The 19060-nt window shown below is 35.5% G+C and overlaps 1 protein-coding gene across 2 annotated transcripts in view; it reads left to right on the top strand.

Annotated features, from left to right (window-relative positions):
• The window catches only part of PTPRQ (protein tyrosine phosphatase receptor type Q), a 139494-nt gene that overhangs the window by 14817 nt on the left and 105617 nt on the right, over positions 1-19060 (top strand). For both annotated transcript variants that reach the window (XM_054224774.1, XM_054224768.1), the window contains exons 11-21: positions 297-427; positions 608-737; positions 1985-2135; positions 2648-2754; positions 3237-3334; positions 7122-7284; positions 8940-9200; positions 12066-12226; positions 13180-13291; positions 14181-14407; positions 18309-18378. In XM_054224774.1, the coding sequence (XP_054080749.1) occupies positions 297-427; positions 608-737; positions 1985-2135; positions 2648-2754; positions 3237-3334; positions 7122-7284; positions 8940-9200; positions 12066-12226; positions 13180-13291; positions 14181-14407; positions 18309-18378 (1611 nt within the window). The remainder of the gene's footprint in view (positions 1-296; positions 428-607; positions 738-1984; positions 2136-2647; positions 2755-3236; positions 3335-7121; positions 7285-8939; positions 9201-12065; positions 12227-13179; positions 13292-14180; positions 14408-18308; positions 18379-19060) is intronic.

The raw sequence follows: 19060 nt of genomic DNA, 5'->3' as shown, positions 1-19060 counted from the left end.
CCTAGGAGTGCCAGCTCTATCCTCAGGGAGAAGTGCATGTTCAGCCCCATGTGAGTTTAAGATAAGCAAGCAAGCTATTTTCTTTGAATAGTGGCAGTATTATCTATTTGTTCTTCCTCCATTTTCCTATTTTGGAATGTCCATGTGGTTGCATTCCTGAGATGGGATTTTGCCCTCTATTTGTTTGAAACTGTTACTGATCGTCTTCACTTTTATGACTCCACAGGAGATATAAAAAGTGTCGGATTGAACAAAGCCTTGGGTTGAACAATAATGTGGTTTATGTGCTTCTGTAGGTCTGGCAGCTCCACTCAACATACGAGAAGGTAACATTACGGACACTTCAATACAGATTGCTTGGGACCGTGCTGATGGAGATTTTCATCAATACGAAGTCACATGTATAAACTGTGCAAGTGCTTTCAGGGTATGTTTTTTAAAAGACCACTCGTGTATAGGCATTGCAGTTATTTTTTCAAGTCTCCTATTAAGTAATGAGAGGCTAAATTAAATGCCATGACTCCTATTGGAATAAGTGGAGGTACCATTTATATAAAATAAGTAAATTTTGCAAGCAGTTCTGTGAAAGCTGTATTTGGTTTTCTAGGTCCAGAAGGTCAAGCAAGAAACAGCAACATTTTCTAACCTTACTCCTGGTAAGCTGTACAACTTTACAATTCGAACAGAAAAGGAAGGTTTCAGAGACAGCATTTTTGTGACAAAGGAAATAGAGACAGGTGAGACCACAACGTTGTCAAATTCAGCATTTATTTTACTCCATCTATATGTCTTGCTTTCTTCTACTGTTTTTTTCAATTTTATTTTTGTCTCAAATAGAGAAAAGCAATTCATTCATCTTCATAATTTTCTCCTTATTCTCTTTCATTGTTATTTTCCTTATTCTTTGACTGCTTGTGTTCTTTAAAAGTGGGAATTTGAGTATGGTTACCGTGAACTACAATGAACTACCAATGTTAACTTCATAATGATCCAAGCAGGTGTACACTCCAGGAACTGATACTTGCACAATATCTGTCTACCAACATTACAGAAAACAAAATCTTTTTCCTTAGACTTCTGTTTAACATTTGATTTCTCACTTCAGCTAGGTTGAACACACTTTGGTGTTCAGAGCTAAACTAGTTTTATGTTATTCTCTCATTGGTCTCCCATTACATCAGGACTAAATTTGGCGTTTTCTATGTGTAGTTTACTTCGGGTTAGTAAATCTGTTTTATTCTAGTTCTAGTTCTTCTCCTAGCTGCTAGTAGCTTCCTTCCATTATACATTTAAAAACTGTTCTTTCATTGTTATTTTTTTCCTTTCTAAATTAACATCCCTTGAAGTCAGATTTTTCTGCTTCTTTTTCTCACACCAGCCAATATGTTCATTTTAAATGATTCTCTCATTTTTGGAATTATGTTTCTCCTCTCTGTCTATATCAGGCTTTCACTTGTAACACAAGTATGTTGCTTCTTTTTGATGTCGCTATGAATAAGTCTATTCAGGTATCACCAATGACTCAGGAAATACTTGGGCTGCAAACCACAGTCTGAGAGATTATGGAAGGGGATTATCACTCTATGCAAGTCTTGCTTTTCTGTAGACCTACACTTTTTGCCACTGTTGAATACAAGATACTGTGCTAGTGGGGACTTTGGTCTCAGCCCAGTATCTTACCTGTTATACTGACATTTCTCTTCTTGAGCAATTGTTCATTTTTGAGGAACTCCACAACAGTGGTGCCAGAACTTCATTCAGTAGCATTACAGAGTAGGAAACAGTTTGGCTCTGCATCTTGTGGATAATGAAGTCCCTATACACATTACCGCAGTGATATTAGTTTGTGTGTCCATGAGATAAGCAAGGACATGACATTATTTTTGTGCAATTTTCATTGCATTCTGATGACATGAGTCCTGTCATAAAGTAATGTATTTAAAAAGTATTTTTAAAGTAATGCTTTTTTTTTATTGTCACACAGTACCAAGCGCAGTTAAATATCTGAACTGTAGCAGAGACTCTGAGTCAGTAACTGTTACCTGGCCACCAGCCCAAAATACGTTTGATGGATATGTTATTTCAATAAACAGTAAGGTCTTCAATGAGGAGAAAATGTTACGTTCCGGTGTAAGGTATGAGGATTACATTTAAAAAATAACTGACGTGAACTCAAAATAGATGTTTCACTGTATATTTAAAATAAATAGGCTGCAGTGTTACTTATATATGATATGTATTTGGTGTTTTAGTTGATACACATTGCTATACCTATGTGAAAAAAAGATTATTTTAAGAATTGCATTTTTTAGCAAATTACAAATCTCACATGATATGTTTGTGCGAAGAAGAGCAAACAAAATACCGCACTGGAGTGAGCACCAGTAGAACCTCTGCGTCATTCTGGATCTTTAATTTAATCTTTTAAGACTTTCTACTTGAACTTGAACTTGCTGTGAACCATAGTGTGATGCATCATATTTAAGATTTTATCATACTAAAATAGTTTTTGACTGACAACATATACACAAGTATACATGCATCATGTGTAAATAATATCCATAATACTATGAAGAATTAACATATGAAGAAAACATGCATTTTTAAAATCCTAAAGAACACAATCTCTTTTTTTTAATCTTTGTAGAATGTACAAATTTGAGAGTCTTCTGCCAGGCACTGATTTCTTAATCAGTATTGTGACAACCAAAGGATTAAAAAGAAGTCACCCCACTATCCTCAAGATTAGCACCTGTAGGTTCCCAGTTTATTAATAACTTTTAATGATTTCAGTTAACTAGGGTTGTTACATTTTAAGGTGTTGTCTAAGAAAAGCTATTCCTTATTAAATCAATGCATCTTAACAACGTCTGGGTTAATGTATATATGTCTTTCTTGTCAATCTAAACATCCTTAAAAGTTACTAAGTAAATAAAAGCTTTTAAAACACAAATAAATTTCCTCTGTAGTTAATGGGATTCTTCCAGTAATTGAATCAGCAGTAGTATTAGGATGATACAACTTTTCCATAAAAATTTACAAAATTGCTTTTATTTCTGATTCTATTGCTAATATGTAGAGGTGAATTTAATTTATTTTATATTCTTCTTAAGTAGTCTTTCTACACTGAACTATAAAATAATGAATTACAGCAGTGTCTTCTGTAGATGTTAATTTCCTTCAAATGAATATAGATTATTTTGATGTTAAATTTTGCATCCACTGCTTTACCTCAGATCCTGATCCACCGTCAGATTTACAGGTGTTTGGGCAAGAAGAAAATACAGTCTATTTTTCTTGGAAACTACCAAGAGGAGGATTTGATATGTTTCAGGTGAGATAAGAATGGAAAGAAACCAATGCAATCCTTTACATCTATTTTTTTTATTTATTTGTTAATTTCTCATTGAAATTATCATCCTATGTGTACTGCAAACCCAACAATAAATATTTGTCTCTATAGTTCAAATAAGTATGGGAGGGAAATACTGCTATGGGAGAAGATCAGCTAAATACGTACTTCATAATACATATATTTTTTTAAAGTATTATAAAATTATGCTTTTAAAAGCTTTCAAAACCTGGTTTTTCAGCTAGTGTGCAATAAAAAAGAAGATTACAGGTCAAGGATTGAATGCAACTGCAATGTAGGCGTTTTTTCTTAGCTTTCCAAGTTTGTAATACAAATTAATTTAATTAAACTGCATAATAAAGAAAAATAATTCTTTATAGAAGGATGTAAATATTTTGTTTAGAAAGTTACAGAATAAAACCTTTTTTTTTTTTTTTAAATATAGCAATTTACAAGACAAGACTGCAAACATTTGATACCTCCCATACCGTCCTGGCCCTGCGCACTAAGTAGTTTAGGGATTTCCTGAGTGATAGGTTGAAACTGGACATACATAAAAAAACAGTAGCTTTTTCTCCTGAATTTGTTTAAACCGTTATACCTCACAATTTTTTTATGCTCTATTTGAAAGAGTACACTTTTTTCATTTTAAACCTGGTATTCCTTATGTTCTTGCGGTATTATAAAGAGCTAATACTTCCCTATTTACCATACCCATATCTTTCATGATTTTATAAGCTTTAATTTTTCAGTTGTCTTTTGTGAAGTGTTCTTATGTGGAAGCTGTTCTACATCTCTTATTTTTTTTTTTTTTATTATTTTTCTAAGCCTTTGGTATCTTTCTTGAGATTGGGTGCATAATAGAGTTATCAAAAGATTAATAGCGTTTTCTGCTTTGCTTCCTATTCCTTTCCTAGGCAATAACATGCTGCTTACTTCTGACTGCTGTCAGACTTTCTTAAAAACCTCTCCTGTGGACATTTCAATTTGAGTCATCTCAATTTGACTCAAAATTCATAGTTCATTAATAATGATTCTGGTGTGGGATCATCCTTGACCATTGAAACAAATCATACTGTTATTATTTCTCATATGGGCTTGTCTATACTGAGAGCTGCCTTTGTGCTTTGGTCAGCTAATGGCCTCCCCAACACCCAGATAAGCTTATTGTGTGTTTAAATTATTGTTTTCATTAGCTGTTATACCATTTCAATTTGCTCTTCAGTGTCTCTTTTGGCTTGCTGACCTGTGTTTCTTAAGTTAGTTTGCATAAATTAGACAAGTTTATAGTTTTTATTTTTCTTGTTTTGACATGATCTACAGTTTTGTAAGGATATCTTTTTTTAAAGTAATCGTCTTTACTGTTCAAATGTTTTTGCTATTTCTACATTCCCTCTACAAACTTCTTGAGTAGTGTATTATGTATTATAGTTGCATTTCAGTGTTTTTCATACCATGATACTTTTGGGTGCTCCTCATAATTTCCTTTTGATTTACTTGTTCATATTAAAATATTTCTACTTTTCAAATTACATGTCACTATGCTGGACTTTTTATTTTTATTCTTACAAAGAAGCTGAGTATTAATATTTCATGGTTGCTATTATAGAGTGACTCTTCAGCATTTGTAGTTTGAACCATAACCTTTGCAACTCTTAGCACAAATTCTAGAGTTATTTCTGTTCTTTCAGTTCTCTGGTCAGAAACAACCCACTGCGACATCTAAATACTTCGTCTGTGGGTCATGTTTCACTACAACATTCAACTGGTCTCTCTTTTGTATCCTGTCTTTTGCAGTCTGTCTTGTATTATCCTTTGCATTTTGCAGTCACTGTATGACCACAGTCATGCAGTCAATAAAACTTTGTGATAGTAAACTGTTCTTTAAATATATCTTCTGTATGTAGCACTACTACTTCTTTAGTATGTAGCAGTACCATGAGACTTTGCTTTAATGGTCTTGCACAGTTTATACCCCAATATTACAGTGTCCAATTCTTTTCTTTCCCCTTCCCCATGATTTTTATTATATCCTTACCTAAAACTTGAAATCTGACTATTCTTAGTATAGTTTCTTGACATTTTTTCTCTCTTCTTTAGCGTAAAGCTGTATTGATCCGAATGAGTAAGAGTAGCCAGTTAACCTATCACAGCACAATTTGCTGATGTAGCCTGGAGTATTTTTAAAAATTTTAAAATTAAATTCAGTTCTCTCATTCATGTTTTGAACCAGTTCAGATATACTTTTGTACATGGGCAGGTTATTTTTACCATCCTGTGGAAAGTAATTGTCATCTGTAATATTAATCTTTATGGCACAGTATTATTGTTCAGCATCTCATAGAGCAAGCAGCCACATTAGACAGTGCTTTGTCTGAATAAATGAGCTTATCTTTAAATCTTTAATGAGAAAGGCTTCAGTAGACTGGTTGCTTAGTAAGGTGCACCTGCATAAAAGGGATCATTTTACTAATCATTTAAAATTAATTATCCCAGCTCACCAACTTTCTATGCAATATATTGTAGTTTGTAGAGCGAAAAGCATACAAAAGGTACTTTCCAAACTTGTTTATACTAGATGTAAATCTTTAATCTATAGCTTTGCTTCTAGCATTTTGCAGTGCTGTAATTCTAATAAGGTGATGACAGTCTTCAAGATTTAGCGTGTATTAACAGATACTGTGCTGGTAAAATATACAGAGGGGAATTGGATCGTTCCTCCCCAAATGAATAGCAGCTGAACCGAAGTGCTTTTAGGTCACTGCCATGTGTAGAATATCCCTCTTCTGTTGGAGGAAAGGACAGGACACACTGATGAAGGCAGTTGCAAACCTTCTTGATCTCTTAGTACTAACTGCCACATCTGAGAAACCCTTGTGTGTGTGCTGGAGATGCTTGTCTAGAGCTCTCCTCCACAGGGCAGACACAGTGTGCGTCTTGCCTTTCGCTAGTGCAGGTATGAAACAGTCTGCAGCAACAGTTTTCTATGTCCACAGAAAGGACTATCACAGGAAGTTTTTTTTCTCACCTTAGAGTTATCTAGGAGGTCAGAAGGAACCCTCACAGCCTCTAGAATAAACTCTGAATATTAGGTGCCCAATATTCAATCACTTGGTATCTGCAGCACTTCTCTGCAGTGGCTCTAAACAAGTGAGTTTTCAAAGTATACCAGTGAGCAGAGTTGAGTGGCTGGTTCCTTAGGACTCTTTGCAGAATCTCAGCTCTGAACAGTGCACGGTTGTTTGTTGATTCGTTGGTTGGTTTTGTTTAATTTTTCTTTTTTTTTCTTCTTTTTTCGCCAGAAAGGTACAGAGATTTCGGCAGTGTCTCCATTTTAGAATTAAAAAAAAAATAATTCTTATCCTGTTGATTAATCCTTAGGCTGCTTTTCTTCCCCTCGTCTATTCTCATTCTTTCTACCTTGTAGTTAATTGCACAGCTCATCAGTACAGCTGTGTGACTGAGCAGTCAGAGTACACTTTATTATCCTTCCTCTGAGAATAAAACCTGTAAGCCATGACTTATCTTTGCTTCCTCCATCTATTTTTAAAGATTAAAATCACTGCCTTCACCAAGGAATTTCGAGTAAGTAGGGGATCAGCCTTGTGGAACATAATATAAAACTTAAGCTATATTCTTTATTTTTTTCTTGGCTTTAAAATGTGGAAAATACTGTAAATATTTTTATATAAACAGGTAGTTAGACTCTCTGAACATTACTTTTATAATGTGAAATAGGCTGATGTAAGAAATTCTTTTTCTTCCATAGCTTTCATATTCTCTGAAGAATAATGAAAAGGTACTTACCAGAACTGTTTATGACAGCAGAGCTGTAGTGAAAAATTTGTCCCCTGGGACAGAATACTTTTTTCAGTTAAGGACAGTTAAAGGCTTGGATTCCTCTGTGGCGGTGGAGAAAAAAGTCATCACAAGTAAGAAAATACCTTATAACTTGTCTTTTTTTCTTTTTGAAAAACAGTAAATGTTCAGAGACATTTAAATCATTCTGTGTAAGTGACTCAAAAGGGTTACACAGTTCAAAATGAAACTTTAACTTAGGGGCATAAGTTCCGCTGCTTCTTGTGATATTTTTTTAAACGGGAGCCTTGTATGTAACTTGCTGGGTTGAAGTTGAGGAGTCTAGACTCCTCAGATACCTGTTATCTGTTGCAGATAGTTGCAGATACCTGTTTGAAAAAAGAGGTGGACTCGCAAAATTCTTCCAGCTCTAGCAGAGTAAGATCTTGCCAGAATAGCATCCTAAGCTTTAAGAATTACCTTGCATTTTGTTTACAATTGTTTCTGCATCTCTTAAACTCTTGCAAGCCCGTGATCTAAGATTGGAGGATTGCTGCTGTACAAGGCTGCAGAATGCTTAAAAGAGTAAGAGAAATTGTGCTTCAGACAGCTTAACAAGGTCCAGAAAATTAACCTGTTCTCACACTCATTTTCTGTCTCTGAACAAACATGGATTTTCCAATGCTGCTGTGATACAGCACAATAAGAGGATAATTTGTTTGTGGCAGGTATTTGAAGGAATAGATTTATACTGGATGCTGGACTGGCAAAGCAGATAAAGAGCAGCTAAGTGTAATCAGAAAATAAATCAGCTTTGAGATTTATACACGTGCATGTCATAGACCTCCTCCCTTCTTCGATGGATTTTGTGTGGTTTGTTTGAACTATAACTCCTTAACCCAGTAGACAGTAAAGAAGGCTCTGCACTTAGTTGTTTAAAGATGAGTGAATCTCTGAAGAAAACCAGATCTAGTCCTGCAGATTCTTGTTAATGAAAAGTGCAACAGAAAAATCATCATCGTGGTCCTGAAGGTGCTTTTTATCCTCAAGCAAATATTTTCAAGAGTATTGTGGATGAGCCCAGTATACGGCTAGATTATGAAGAGATTACTCTATCATTTTAATGGCAAACCTTTAGGACTTTTTTTCATGATGAATAATCCAGACCATAACGGGATTATGCTAATTAGGATTTTTCAGAAATCTTCAAGCAAGATAAATCAAAAATCTGAAAGACTCATTTTTTAAGAGGAATGGAAACATTTTTATTTTCTAACCGCAGCTGTGCTGCACAGATTAACGGAGTGCTATTTGTAAATAATTATCTATGATTTTAGGAATCTTAATGTAACCAAAAAGAATATTTAAAAAGGAAAAAAGGGATAATCACTGAGACTATGTATTTTACTGTATCCCTAAGTGAACAGATGAACATTTTTCTGAAATTATGTGGCCTATGATGTATTTTAGAAAACTTTTAACTGAATAAAATCTCTGCTTCTGTTTACAAAGTGTTCCATTCTCATTCTGTTTCACCAGTGAGTAACGTTACTGTTCTAACAGAAGATCCGATAAGTATGGAATTTTCTTCCATAAATTACATAGTGCATGCAGGAGATACATTCCCAGGTTTTACCCTGTGCAGCATAATGACACTGTTTACTATGCAATCTTACTTCTAGAATTTGTCTGAATATTTCATGAAGCTGTAGGAGATGGCACTTTCCTTATATTTTAAAGGACTAAGCATTACATTTTTCTTTATTAATCTGAATAATTTCCACTCTAGAACCAGCTGGGATATGCGGTCTGGCATTAAAAATGGTAAATACTTCCTCTGCAACTTTAATGTGGAATCCAACCAAGAGTAACTTCACTTCTTATAAAGCATCTTTATCAAACAACACCTTTATAAAAAAGTTCAGGATTCCAGGAGCACTGACTGACTTCAGTGTTACAGACCTGACTGCTGGGGGCATTTATAATTTCACACTGCAAAGATTAAGAGGAAATATTGAAGGAACTTCTGCTTCCATTGAAATTGTAACAGGTCTGTATTCTTTCTTTCTTTCTCTCCTTGCGGGTGAATGGTAGCTGTCAATAACAGTGCACATTTGGCTTTGTACATCTCACTTTGTATAATAACATTGGAATTTCAAGAGATCTTGCATTACCACTGTTTCTGTGCTTGTGGACAAACGTTACTTATACCCTATTCAGTCTGCATCTAGTGCTACCAGAAACACAAGTTCTTTAGCTGTGCTGCATTTCTTTTGACCATTTTTACTATTTTCATCGTTTTTCAGGTCTTATCCTGCAAAGAGTTGCACATGAGCTGATACACATACACATACCTTATATAATTTCAGTAGTTTTTTTGCAGTGAGTGAAGTTAAGCAGGTTTACAAATGCTTGTAGAGTTAACGCTTTAGATCATAAACTACTCCATTCAAGGACTGTTTCTTATTAGGTTTGTGATTAGAACTTAGTGGGGTAAAATCTCAACACTGACACATGTGTCTGCAATTTACAGATGAAATTTAAAGAGCAGAAAGATGCATCAGAACTACCTCAGCCAGTTTCTTTTACTACTTTCTTATAGTACTTTTTATAGGGATTTTCGTGGCAATGATATGGTTATATGGGAGAGACCTGAGAAGTGTTGGAAATTGTCATTGATTGACTACTTTGACCAAATGTCATGATATTTGTATGTCTCTTTTGGGATCAGTGCTTGACAAACTGTTGGTGCTTCTGCCTTGGTCAGGCGGACTGAAGCAAGAGGTCAAAGAGAGCCCTTAAAATAAAGTGATGTAGGGTTGAAAATCCTTACATTTGTTTTGAGGTAATGTCTTGAGGGTAAAATTAATAAGAAAAATCTTACACGTCTTTGAATGTTCAAACTAGGACCACAATGCTATAGTACTTTAATTGCAATTAATATTTTTTTCTAATGCAAAGAAGACTTAAGTCAGTTTGGTTGACCTAATTGTGCTTCCTTTTACTTAAATGTGTTGAGATTATGTTGTGGTGCTGAGCCTGCTGGTTTATAATGGTTAATTTTTGGAAAAATTAACATGTTGTTGTGTTTTGCACTCCATATTCACTGATGTATGTACTCAACTTCAAGTAATTTTCAGTCCATTCACTCAGAATATATATTGCAGACATTAAGTAGTATTTTTGGAGGAGAAATTGTGAAATTTACAGCAAATTGTTCTGACTATGCTTTACACAGATATACTGGCTATATACTTTACACAAATATGCTGACCACTGCTGGTAAGAGGTGTGTGTGCATGAAACAGAGAGGAGGACTGAAGAAGAGCAGGTGCAATGAGGCTTGAGTGAACCATACTCACATACGCATTCCCACATATATGGTTAAATCTGCAGAAGGGTAGAACTGAAGATTTTTTTCAATGTCAGTGGGAAGGGTAGTTCTCAGTCATGGGATAATAGTAGAGAGCTCATTAGCTTCACGGGACTAAATTTCTCTTTCCATGAGGACATTTTTATGCTGTCTTCTGCTGCTGAGTCAGAAGAAATGTAACTGAGGTAAAGAGATGACTTAAGTGTTGTGATAACTGCACACTCAGTGATTAATCATGGTTCTGTGTAAAAAGACCTCTATAAGCATAAAATCCAGCTTTAAAGGAAGTTGAGATCCATGGAAATAATAGTGCTGATGGTAACAGTAGGACATAGAATTTCTAAAAGTATTCTAAAAGGAAGAAATTATGCTCTCAGTTACACTTGCACACCTCCACATATATTATTAATTTTTTTTGTTCTGTTAGTATTAAAATAAAGCAACAATTTAAAAATTATACAAATTAGCCAATTACAGACTGAATATAAAATCTAAATATAATATTTGGATATATTAATATATCAGATAGATTATTTGATGGCAAAACTGGAGCAATCTGTAATGATTCTGCAACTTTGGGTAGTCTATGTAAAGAGTTTGTGAAAGCTATATAATCTAAGCAGATTTATGGTAAATAAGAAAGGAGCGGAGCTCTTACTGGACAGAAGTGATATGATACTCAGACTGCATAGTATGAGTTAGTGTATAAACAGTACTGGAAGATTTAGTTTGAATTCTGAAGAACCATGTTAGGAAGGGAGTCAGAGGACTGAGTGCAAGGGCAGTGGCAAATCTCAAATGTGACAGATAGCATCACTGACTGGGCTTGCCCTGGGAGATAAGCATAGGGACAGTAGTTAGCTGCACGTACTTTCCGAAGTAGAAAGGAGACAGATGAACATGGCTATGGGTTAGACAGGTGGATAAATTATACAATATTAAAAGTAGATGATGTTTTAATGAGCTCTTGAAGAAGCTAAGATCTCGTTCATTATTAAGCTTTGAGTGGATGATACAGATTTAAAGGTGCATTTAAGGGCAGAAGAAAGTGAGATGGTTTGACAGGGATAGGGTGAAAACTTGTCTTTAATAAAAGGAGTAAAACATCCAAATTTTGGGGACTAAACTCACTAGACTTCATGGAATTACCAGAATTCCAAAAATAGGAAAAGTATAGACGAGTTCACTCCCCTGTGGCCAGCAACAGAACAAGCAGCAGCTACATCTTGTAGGGTAACAGTAGCACTAGTTATGACAGTAGTAGTGCTAGCCTTAAGGTCGAGGACAGCAGAAGCACCAGGACTGTGCAGAGATTCTTTGTTAACTGGACACTGGGCAGAGATACTTGAGCTTGCTCTTTGTGAATGGGGATGTCTGCACAGCATAGCTTGGAGATTATCAACTGAGTCTTAGAGGTAGTATAGCAACTATACTGCTGTATCTGGGCTAATTAGCAATTATCCTTCATGTAGCAAGTATATGCTTTTATATATAAAGGGGGTTATTTAAGTTAATGTCTTTTATTCCATAATTCTCTTTCAGAACCTGCAAAGCCCGAAGGACTTAAATTCTTCAATGTTTCATCATATTCTTTTTCACTGTATTGGAGACTACCATATGGACATGTAGACAGATTTCATGTGGATCTTATTCCTGATCACGGTTCTGTTGTTATCCTAGATCTTGGAGTTAGGGAGTATCAAGTATGTGCTTTTATTACAGGACTTGCATGGCCAGTTTTTCCTTATGCACTGTGCTGATGAGGAGTTCAAGCTCACCTCTTTAGCTATTTAATGCAAATATAATTTGAAATCATTACTGAAAAATTGGTGAGAGCAAATTTCAGCATCCAGAGTTTGTTACCTAATAACAGGTAGTGAATTTACTTTTTTTTTTTTTTTAAGTCTGCTAGAAGGATACAGCCGGTCACCCAAGGGTTCATGAATAGTTTAACAAAGGAAGGGCAGAGCTACTGAGTAGTACTGACTCATTAATTGTGTACTTGCCAGGAAGATCTGTGCTTAAATCATTAATGCAGGCAACATTTCACTGCTAAGCCATCAAAAAGAAATAGAAGCACTTTTTGATTCTGCTTTCAGGAAAATATAATAATATTAACAGAAATAATGGTTGTTCTAGTTGGTTTGCTTTTGTTTTTCATTGGAACTGCAAAGATACAGGTATTTTGTATAAATGCTTGCTAAAAAGTTGTTAAATATGTTTATTTCAAAAGATGGGGTAGCTTAAGGGTCAGAAACTTGTAAGTTTTTCAGGCTGCTTTTGTGTTTATTCTTTCAAAAAGGAATTTTATAATGCTTCGTATGTACCTTAATAGCAATGATGATACAGAAAAACCTCTATAGATACACTGATAGGTGATTCTGTGATAAAATTAATAGTTAATTTTGTTGTTCTTTAATATTGAATGTTATACAAATCTTATAGAGGCTATAGTTAAATAAGATGGCAAAATATTGTACTGTAGCTAATATGTAAACTACTATTTTTACTGTTGTAGATACTGTTGTATTTCTAAAAGCTTATTAACAGGTCACTTTCAGTAATACAATGCTTAAACTTTTCGTTTTGGTGTTGGTTTTTTTTCATTTTCATGATTCTTGGTAAAAGACTTAAATGAATCTATGTCCTATTTCAGGCTGATTTTTCTAATACTATTCCTGGAACAGCATACAATGTCACAGTTTCTGCAGTTTCTTCTTCACTACACAGTTCACCTGCAAGTAGAACAGTGACAACAAATGTGACAAGTAAGTTAATGATGCCTGATGAAATTTTCTTGATTTTTTTTTTTAAATATGCTTTTTTGTATTTATTATATGTGCATTAGTATCTGAGAAATGATAATCAGTTTTGAACACTCATTAGAAATTTTCATCTTCTTTAACCATAAAAATATACACTGAATCTGAGGTGTTTTATAAAAGCATGAGAGTTTCTCTATCAGATACTTCTAAGAAGCAGCCCTGGATATGAGTTGTAGTTGTAGTCATCTGTTAGCCTGACTATTTAAAAACAAACAAACAAACAAACAAACAAAGGCCAAAAAAAAAGGGCCAAAAAAAAAAAGCATAAAGGAGAACAATTTGTAAGCTTTAGAAAAATTTGCTATTGTGTCATGTAGTAATATCCATATCCCAATTTATACGTTGTCCAGTTTGGCCAATTTGGCCAAAACCACGACATATGTATAGTGGCAGAATTTGGAGGCATTTCAGAAAACTGTAGCCATATCAGACATGTTTTGTAAGAGAGTGCAGTTTCATTTTGAGTGGTTTTAGAGAAAAGCACTGAAACTAAGCATGCTAGAATATCTCAAATATTAAATTGGCATTAAACTCTGTTTTGTCCATGAAGATCTTGAGCATTACGTTTTTTACATTCTTATAGAAGAATGTTCCCAGTGTTCCAAAATTTGTTTAATCATTTTTGTACCAGGACTCCAGCCAGAAAAAAATCTTTTTATTCAACAGTACATTAATTTTCAATAGTTTTACTGGTTTCTGGTGGCAGATGATCTAATTTCTTTATAAAAACTGTGAAGGTGTCTCCATCATCTAGAAACTTAATTAAAAGCTGGTTTATATATGTGTATGTGTGTATATAAAAAAAAATTACTTTTTTTTTAATTTTATTTAGATCCTGGACCCCCTGTGTTCCTTGCAGGTGAAAGGGTGGGCTCTGCTGGGATTCTGCTGTCATGGAATACGCCACGGAATCCAAATGGGAGAATTCTCTCCTATATTGTTAAATACAAAGAGGTCTGCCCATGGATGCAAACAGCTTATACACAGGTCACAACAAAGCCAGATAGTTTGGAAGTTCTTCTTACCAGTCTTAACCCTGGAACAACTTACGAAATTACGGTAAAAGCCTTTGAGTATTTTGAATTCTGATTTATTGTACATTGTGTGAGTTTATGGTAGGTGCATATAGTGTTTTCTGAAGGACCTTGCTAATTACTGTTGCCATATAAAAAAATATATCAGCCAGGTATTTGTTTACAGTAGTGCGTTTTAAATCTACTTGAAGTAATTTCCAACCAGAATTGTACTAAACCGTAATTTCTTCTGTTGATATTCTTATTGACATATGGCATTATGTGGTAGAAAGTAAAAAGCAAAGGGTAGAATTTTCAAAAACATCTAAATCCTTCTTCATCTTTGTTGAGATTTAATCTTTCAAATCACTGATGCACATGTAGATTTCGATATCATCTCAGCCAGATCCAGAAAAGCATGTAGGTACATACTTCTTTCTTTGATTTTAAACGTAATTAGTTTAAGAATGAGTTTTCTTGCCTGAATATCTGTTTAGATGTAGCCTGTAAACACCTTAGCCTGGTTTCCCTAAGCCTGGGAGTTTTACCTAGTGTTATCTCCTGAAATAAAAGGTGTCATACTTTTCCATTCCCTTCCCATCGATTTTATTGCCTAGATATCCACAGTGAATATCTACTGCCAAAATCAGTACATGTATTCTCATGACTTCTATATGTGGGATTTGTTTACATTGAGGTTAGGCACTCCTGATCCATCTCTGAACTCTTCAACAATAGCTGACTTCAGGTGGGCAGAAATGAATATATTTCCCAAGCAGTTCTTCACGTGACTTACTTTTTCATAAGAACCTTGGAGGGGTACTTCTTTTGAATATCAAGAAAGAAACAAAATAATGTGTTCGTTTTGCTTCATTCCATGTCATGTAAGTTCATACAGCACAAAACTATAAAAAAATATTGAAGTTGACCAGACTAGGAATAGGGCTGTGCAGTGATTCTTTGTAAAGGTGGGGTGTGTGTGTAAGAAAGTACAAATGTAATTACACCTGCCGTTGTGGGAAGGTTGTTCGCTGTGAATCTACTTGTGATGACCATGCCGATAAAAGCCAGTACATCCACAGCTGCACAAATGTTTATCCTTTGATCTCCTGCCTCCAGTCGTCTGCTAAAAACCCAAAAATAGCAACACCCCCCCGCAAAAAGTTCAGCTACTATTGGAGAAAAATATTATCACTTAGACTCTAAGCAGATTAATGTCCTCAGAGAAATTTAGTTATTAAGAGAATATAGTTTGCAATTCTGTACCTCAGTAGCACTCGGGTGGAATTCAGTATTAAAGGTTTTGCAAATTCCATTCTTTGGTCCATATATGAATCTTCCCCAGGAAAAACATGGAACATTTTAAATCATTTGTTTTACTTAGCAATAATTTGCCTTTTGTTGCCATATATGGGAGCCAATCCTTCCCATTACTGGTGCCTGAAACGTTAATCTTAGAGCAGAATTTGACTCAGGAAAGTGACTTGTGACCCAACAGCCTCTGTCTAACAGGGACCGTGTGGCTTTTCTCCTGAGTGAATAAAAGTCTGTTGGCAAGCTGAGTGCTGTTACGTTACCTTCTGCCTTGGTGGGCACCCTGACTGCCTGACCCATGCGCAACCTCATGGATTCAATAACAACTCATGTGGAAATGCCTTTTCTACCGCACAGATGTGGCCAAAAAGAAACATTACATGCTTTCCTTCTCTTGAGCAATTTCTTGTGGTTCTTTGGTTAATTTTTGGAGTCTGTTATGTTTTGATAGTAGCTGGAAAGTAGCTCTTGATTTTTGCATAGGTGAAAATTCTTCATTGTTTTAGGGTACCTGGCTTGGTCCTGTTGTTAAATTCCTTCTGGTGAATACTGTGACAGTACAGTTCAACAAACCCTGTAAGCTTTGAATATGGGTTTCCAACCTCTTTGTAACAGCCCAGTCTTAATTTCTTTACATTTAATGAAAAAAACATTTTGAAAGAAATAGCAATTACAAGTGATACTTTGTTAAATGTTGGAGAGCCAGGGATAGTTTTGTAAATTATTGGTAATTTTGTAAAAATACGCGCTCAAGATTTTTTTTCAAAACTTAAATAATTAGTGTCAATGTCATACTTCAAAGCATAAAAATGAATACTCCTTGCAAATGTGAACTGCAGCTACTTGAACTTTGGATAGTACTTGATCATCTGCATAGTATACCCATCCTTTTTAAATGTTTCCAGGCTTTTTTTCTATGTCTCTTTGTGGTAGCGATCTCTAAAATCTAACAGTACATTGTGTAAGCATTTGCTTTGATTTCTCTTCAAAGCTAATTGGTGTGTGTAGCTGACATCTTTACCATGCACATTTTTGCATGCGTATGTCATAATAGCCTTGAGTTCTCTTGAAACTACACATATGAAATGTGAGTTTCCATCTCTGGTTTAATGCTAGTTTTCCTTTCTGGATCCTTTCTACAATACCTACTTTGAGATGAGATAAAAAAATCAGTGTTCAGGTGTGGATATACCTTTAGATTTAGATAATGTAATTTTAATACTGTCAGAATTTTCTGATTGCCTGTCAATCCCTTGAAGATCTCCGGGTAATTTCCTCAGCTGTTGCAATTACTGTAGAGTTCATCTGTGCCTGTTTGGAGTCATTCTTTCAGTGACACAAAAGCTGGCTGTACTCATGAGGTGTGTGTGCATGGAGAGGGAGCGTTTGCGTGGTTTAGGAAGAAGCTGGCCAGTGATACAGATTCTCCTTCACCAAGCAGAACATGCACTGCATTGGGAAGTGGTCGTAAACATATGCGTCTCTTTACATCCTGGATTAAGTCTTCCATCTTGCCTCGTTATTTCTTTGCTGTGGCTTGTCTGCCGTGGCTCGGTGCTTTTGTTTAAATAGCTTTACAGTCTTCTGAAAGATGTACAGTTTAGTCCTGAGAAGTGATTAAAACAATTTTACTTTATGACCTGCTGGTGCCTTCCACACTCTGTCCTTTGTTATCCTTTGCGTGTTGTCTGTCACTTCTACTATGATCCACACATAGTCATGCACATCTGCCCCTTCTACCCCCACTTTCCCCACAGTCCGCACAGTCAGCTCCCTCAGCACCACTGCCATACCTGACACTGGCAGGAGGGAATGAACGGCTCTGCCAGCTTTAACCTTGCTGGAGACCTTTTCGCTTTGCTTCTTCTTTCACACACTTCTCACCATCACTGTTGGAATTTTGCTCATGTTTTACCTTTTGTTGTCTCTGTCACTTCTTTTCAAAATAAGGAGTCCGACTTCACTCCTCTTTCTTCGTAAGTATTGCATGCCGTGGCCCATTGCTGAGTTGAATTATCAGTAAGCCCTATATTGCAGAGCACGTAGCATCGTTGTCGTGTTTATCTCTGTAAATTCTACCAAAGTCACAATGTACTGCCCTGCTGTGGGAAGACTCTGGTGTGATCGTGAGCATTGAGGCACAACCACCGTAAAATGCATCCACAGTTCTGCTCTGGGTTTCTGCTCTGAGGGAGGTTGACCTGCTTTTGCTATCCTTCAGGAGCTCAAAAAATAAGAGAACCTAGTTTCCTTTTTGCTCTCTTTAGTTATAATATGAGTAAAATAGGAATGGGGAAACTGCTTTAAGTGAATTGTGGTAAGGAAAAGGAGCGTTACTGATGTTATTCTTGCTGTTGACTTTAGCATAAAATGGGGACACAGAACTTCTGAGGTGTCGCCAATCACACGTGGGTTTCTCATTTTCTTACACTGTTTCATAATTTTTCCATTTTATTTTTTCACATTTAAATATTGAGTATAAATTGAGCAGTACAGCTATAAACGGCATGTTCATTTGCATATTTATAGTTTAAAAACTAGAAGGTGGATCTCTGTGTATCCTTAAGATTTTCCTAGTCCCTGAAACTATATATCCTATAGATTCTTTAATGTGGCTTTTTTTTTTTCTGTAGGTGGCTGCTGAGAACAGTGCTGGTGTTGGAGTATTTAGTGATCCTTTTCTTTTTCAGACTGCAGAAAGTGGTAATTTTAATAAAGCTGCTAATTATTTTAATTAAAGCTGCTATAATTTGTTCAAATAAAGTATCCATAGCACATTTTATACTTGAACAAATTCTGATGCATTTAGAACAAAATCCTAATTCTTTTCTTATTCTCTCACTCAGTGGAAAAGGTGCATTTTGTCCTATTTGCTAATAACAGCAATTAAGGTGTGCACGTATGGGCATTTCTTATATGTAAAGTCTGTTTGTATGCCAGTTTCTAGGTAGGCTACTTTCAGAAAGCGAGGTCACAGGAGAGCAGAGCTACCTATCAAGTGGACCCATCTGCTGTTGCCTGCAGCAGTATTAGGAGACAGACTTTGTTGTGGGATCAGCTCTGGCATTGCCTACTTACGTCAAGCCATATTTGCCTAGTGCTGGAGTCAAATACCTTCTCTAGAAAGGCCAGCACAGAATATATTTTACTAAGTTTTTATTTCTTAATTCTGAAGCAAAAAAAATAAATAAATTATTATAATACACGATTGAAATTAAAATCTGACTTGCTGGTTTTGAAGACTAAAAATTTATAATTACAGTCTGAATTTGCATAATCTTTCCTAATTTAGCATTTGTAGTCTTGCTTACCCTCCACAAGCAGTTGAGCTGAAGAGCTGGCACCAGGCCAGTTACATTGGGATGAAGAAGTCTGAGTGGAATAT

Source organism: Rissa tridactyla, chromosome 1 (genome assembly GCF_028500815.1).
Source record: "Rissa tridactyla isolate bRisTri1 chromosome 1, bRisTri1.patW.cur.20221130, whole genome shotgun sequence".
Lineage (NCBI taxonomy): Eukaryota > Metazoa > Chordata > Aves > Charadriiformes > Laridae > Rissa > Rissa tridactyla.
The sequence above is the reverse complement of the archived record's forward strand: the minus strand, read 5'-3'. Positions and strand labels throughout refer to the sequence as shown.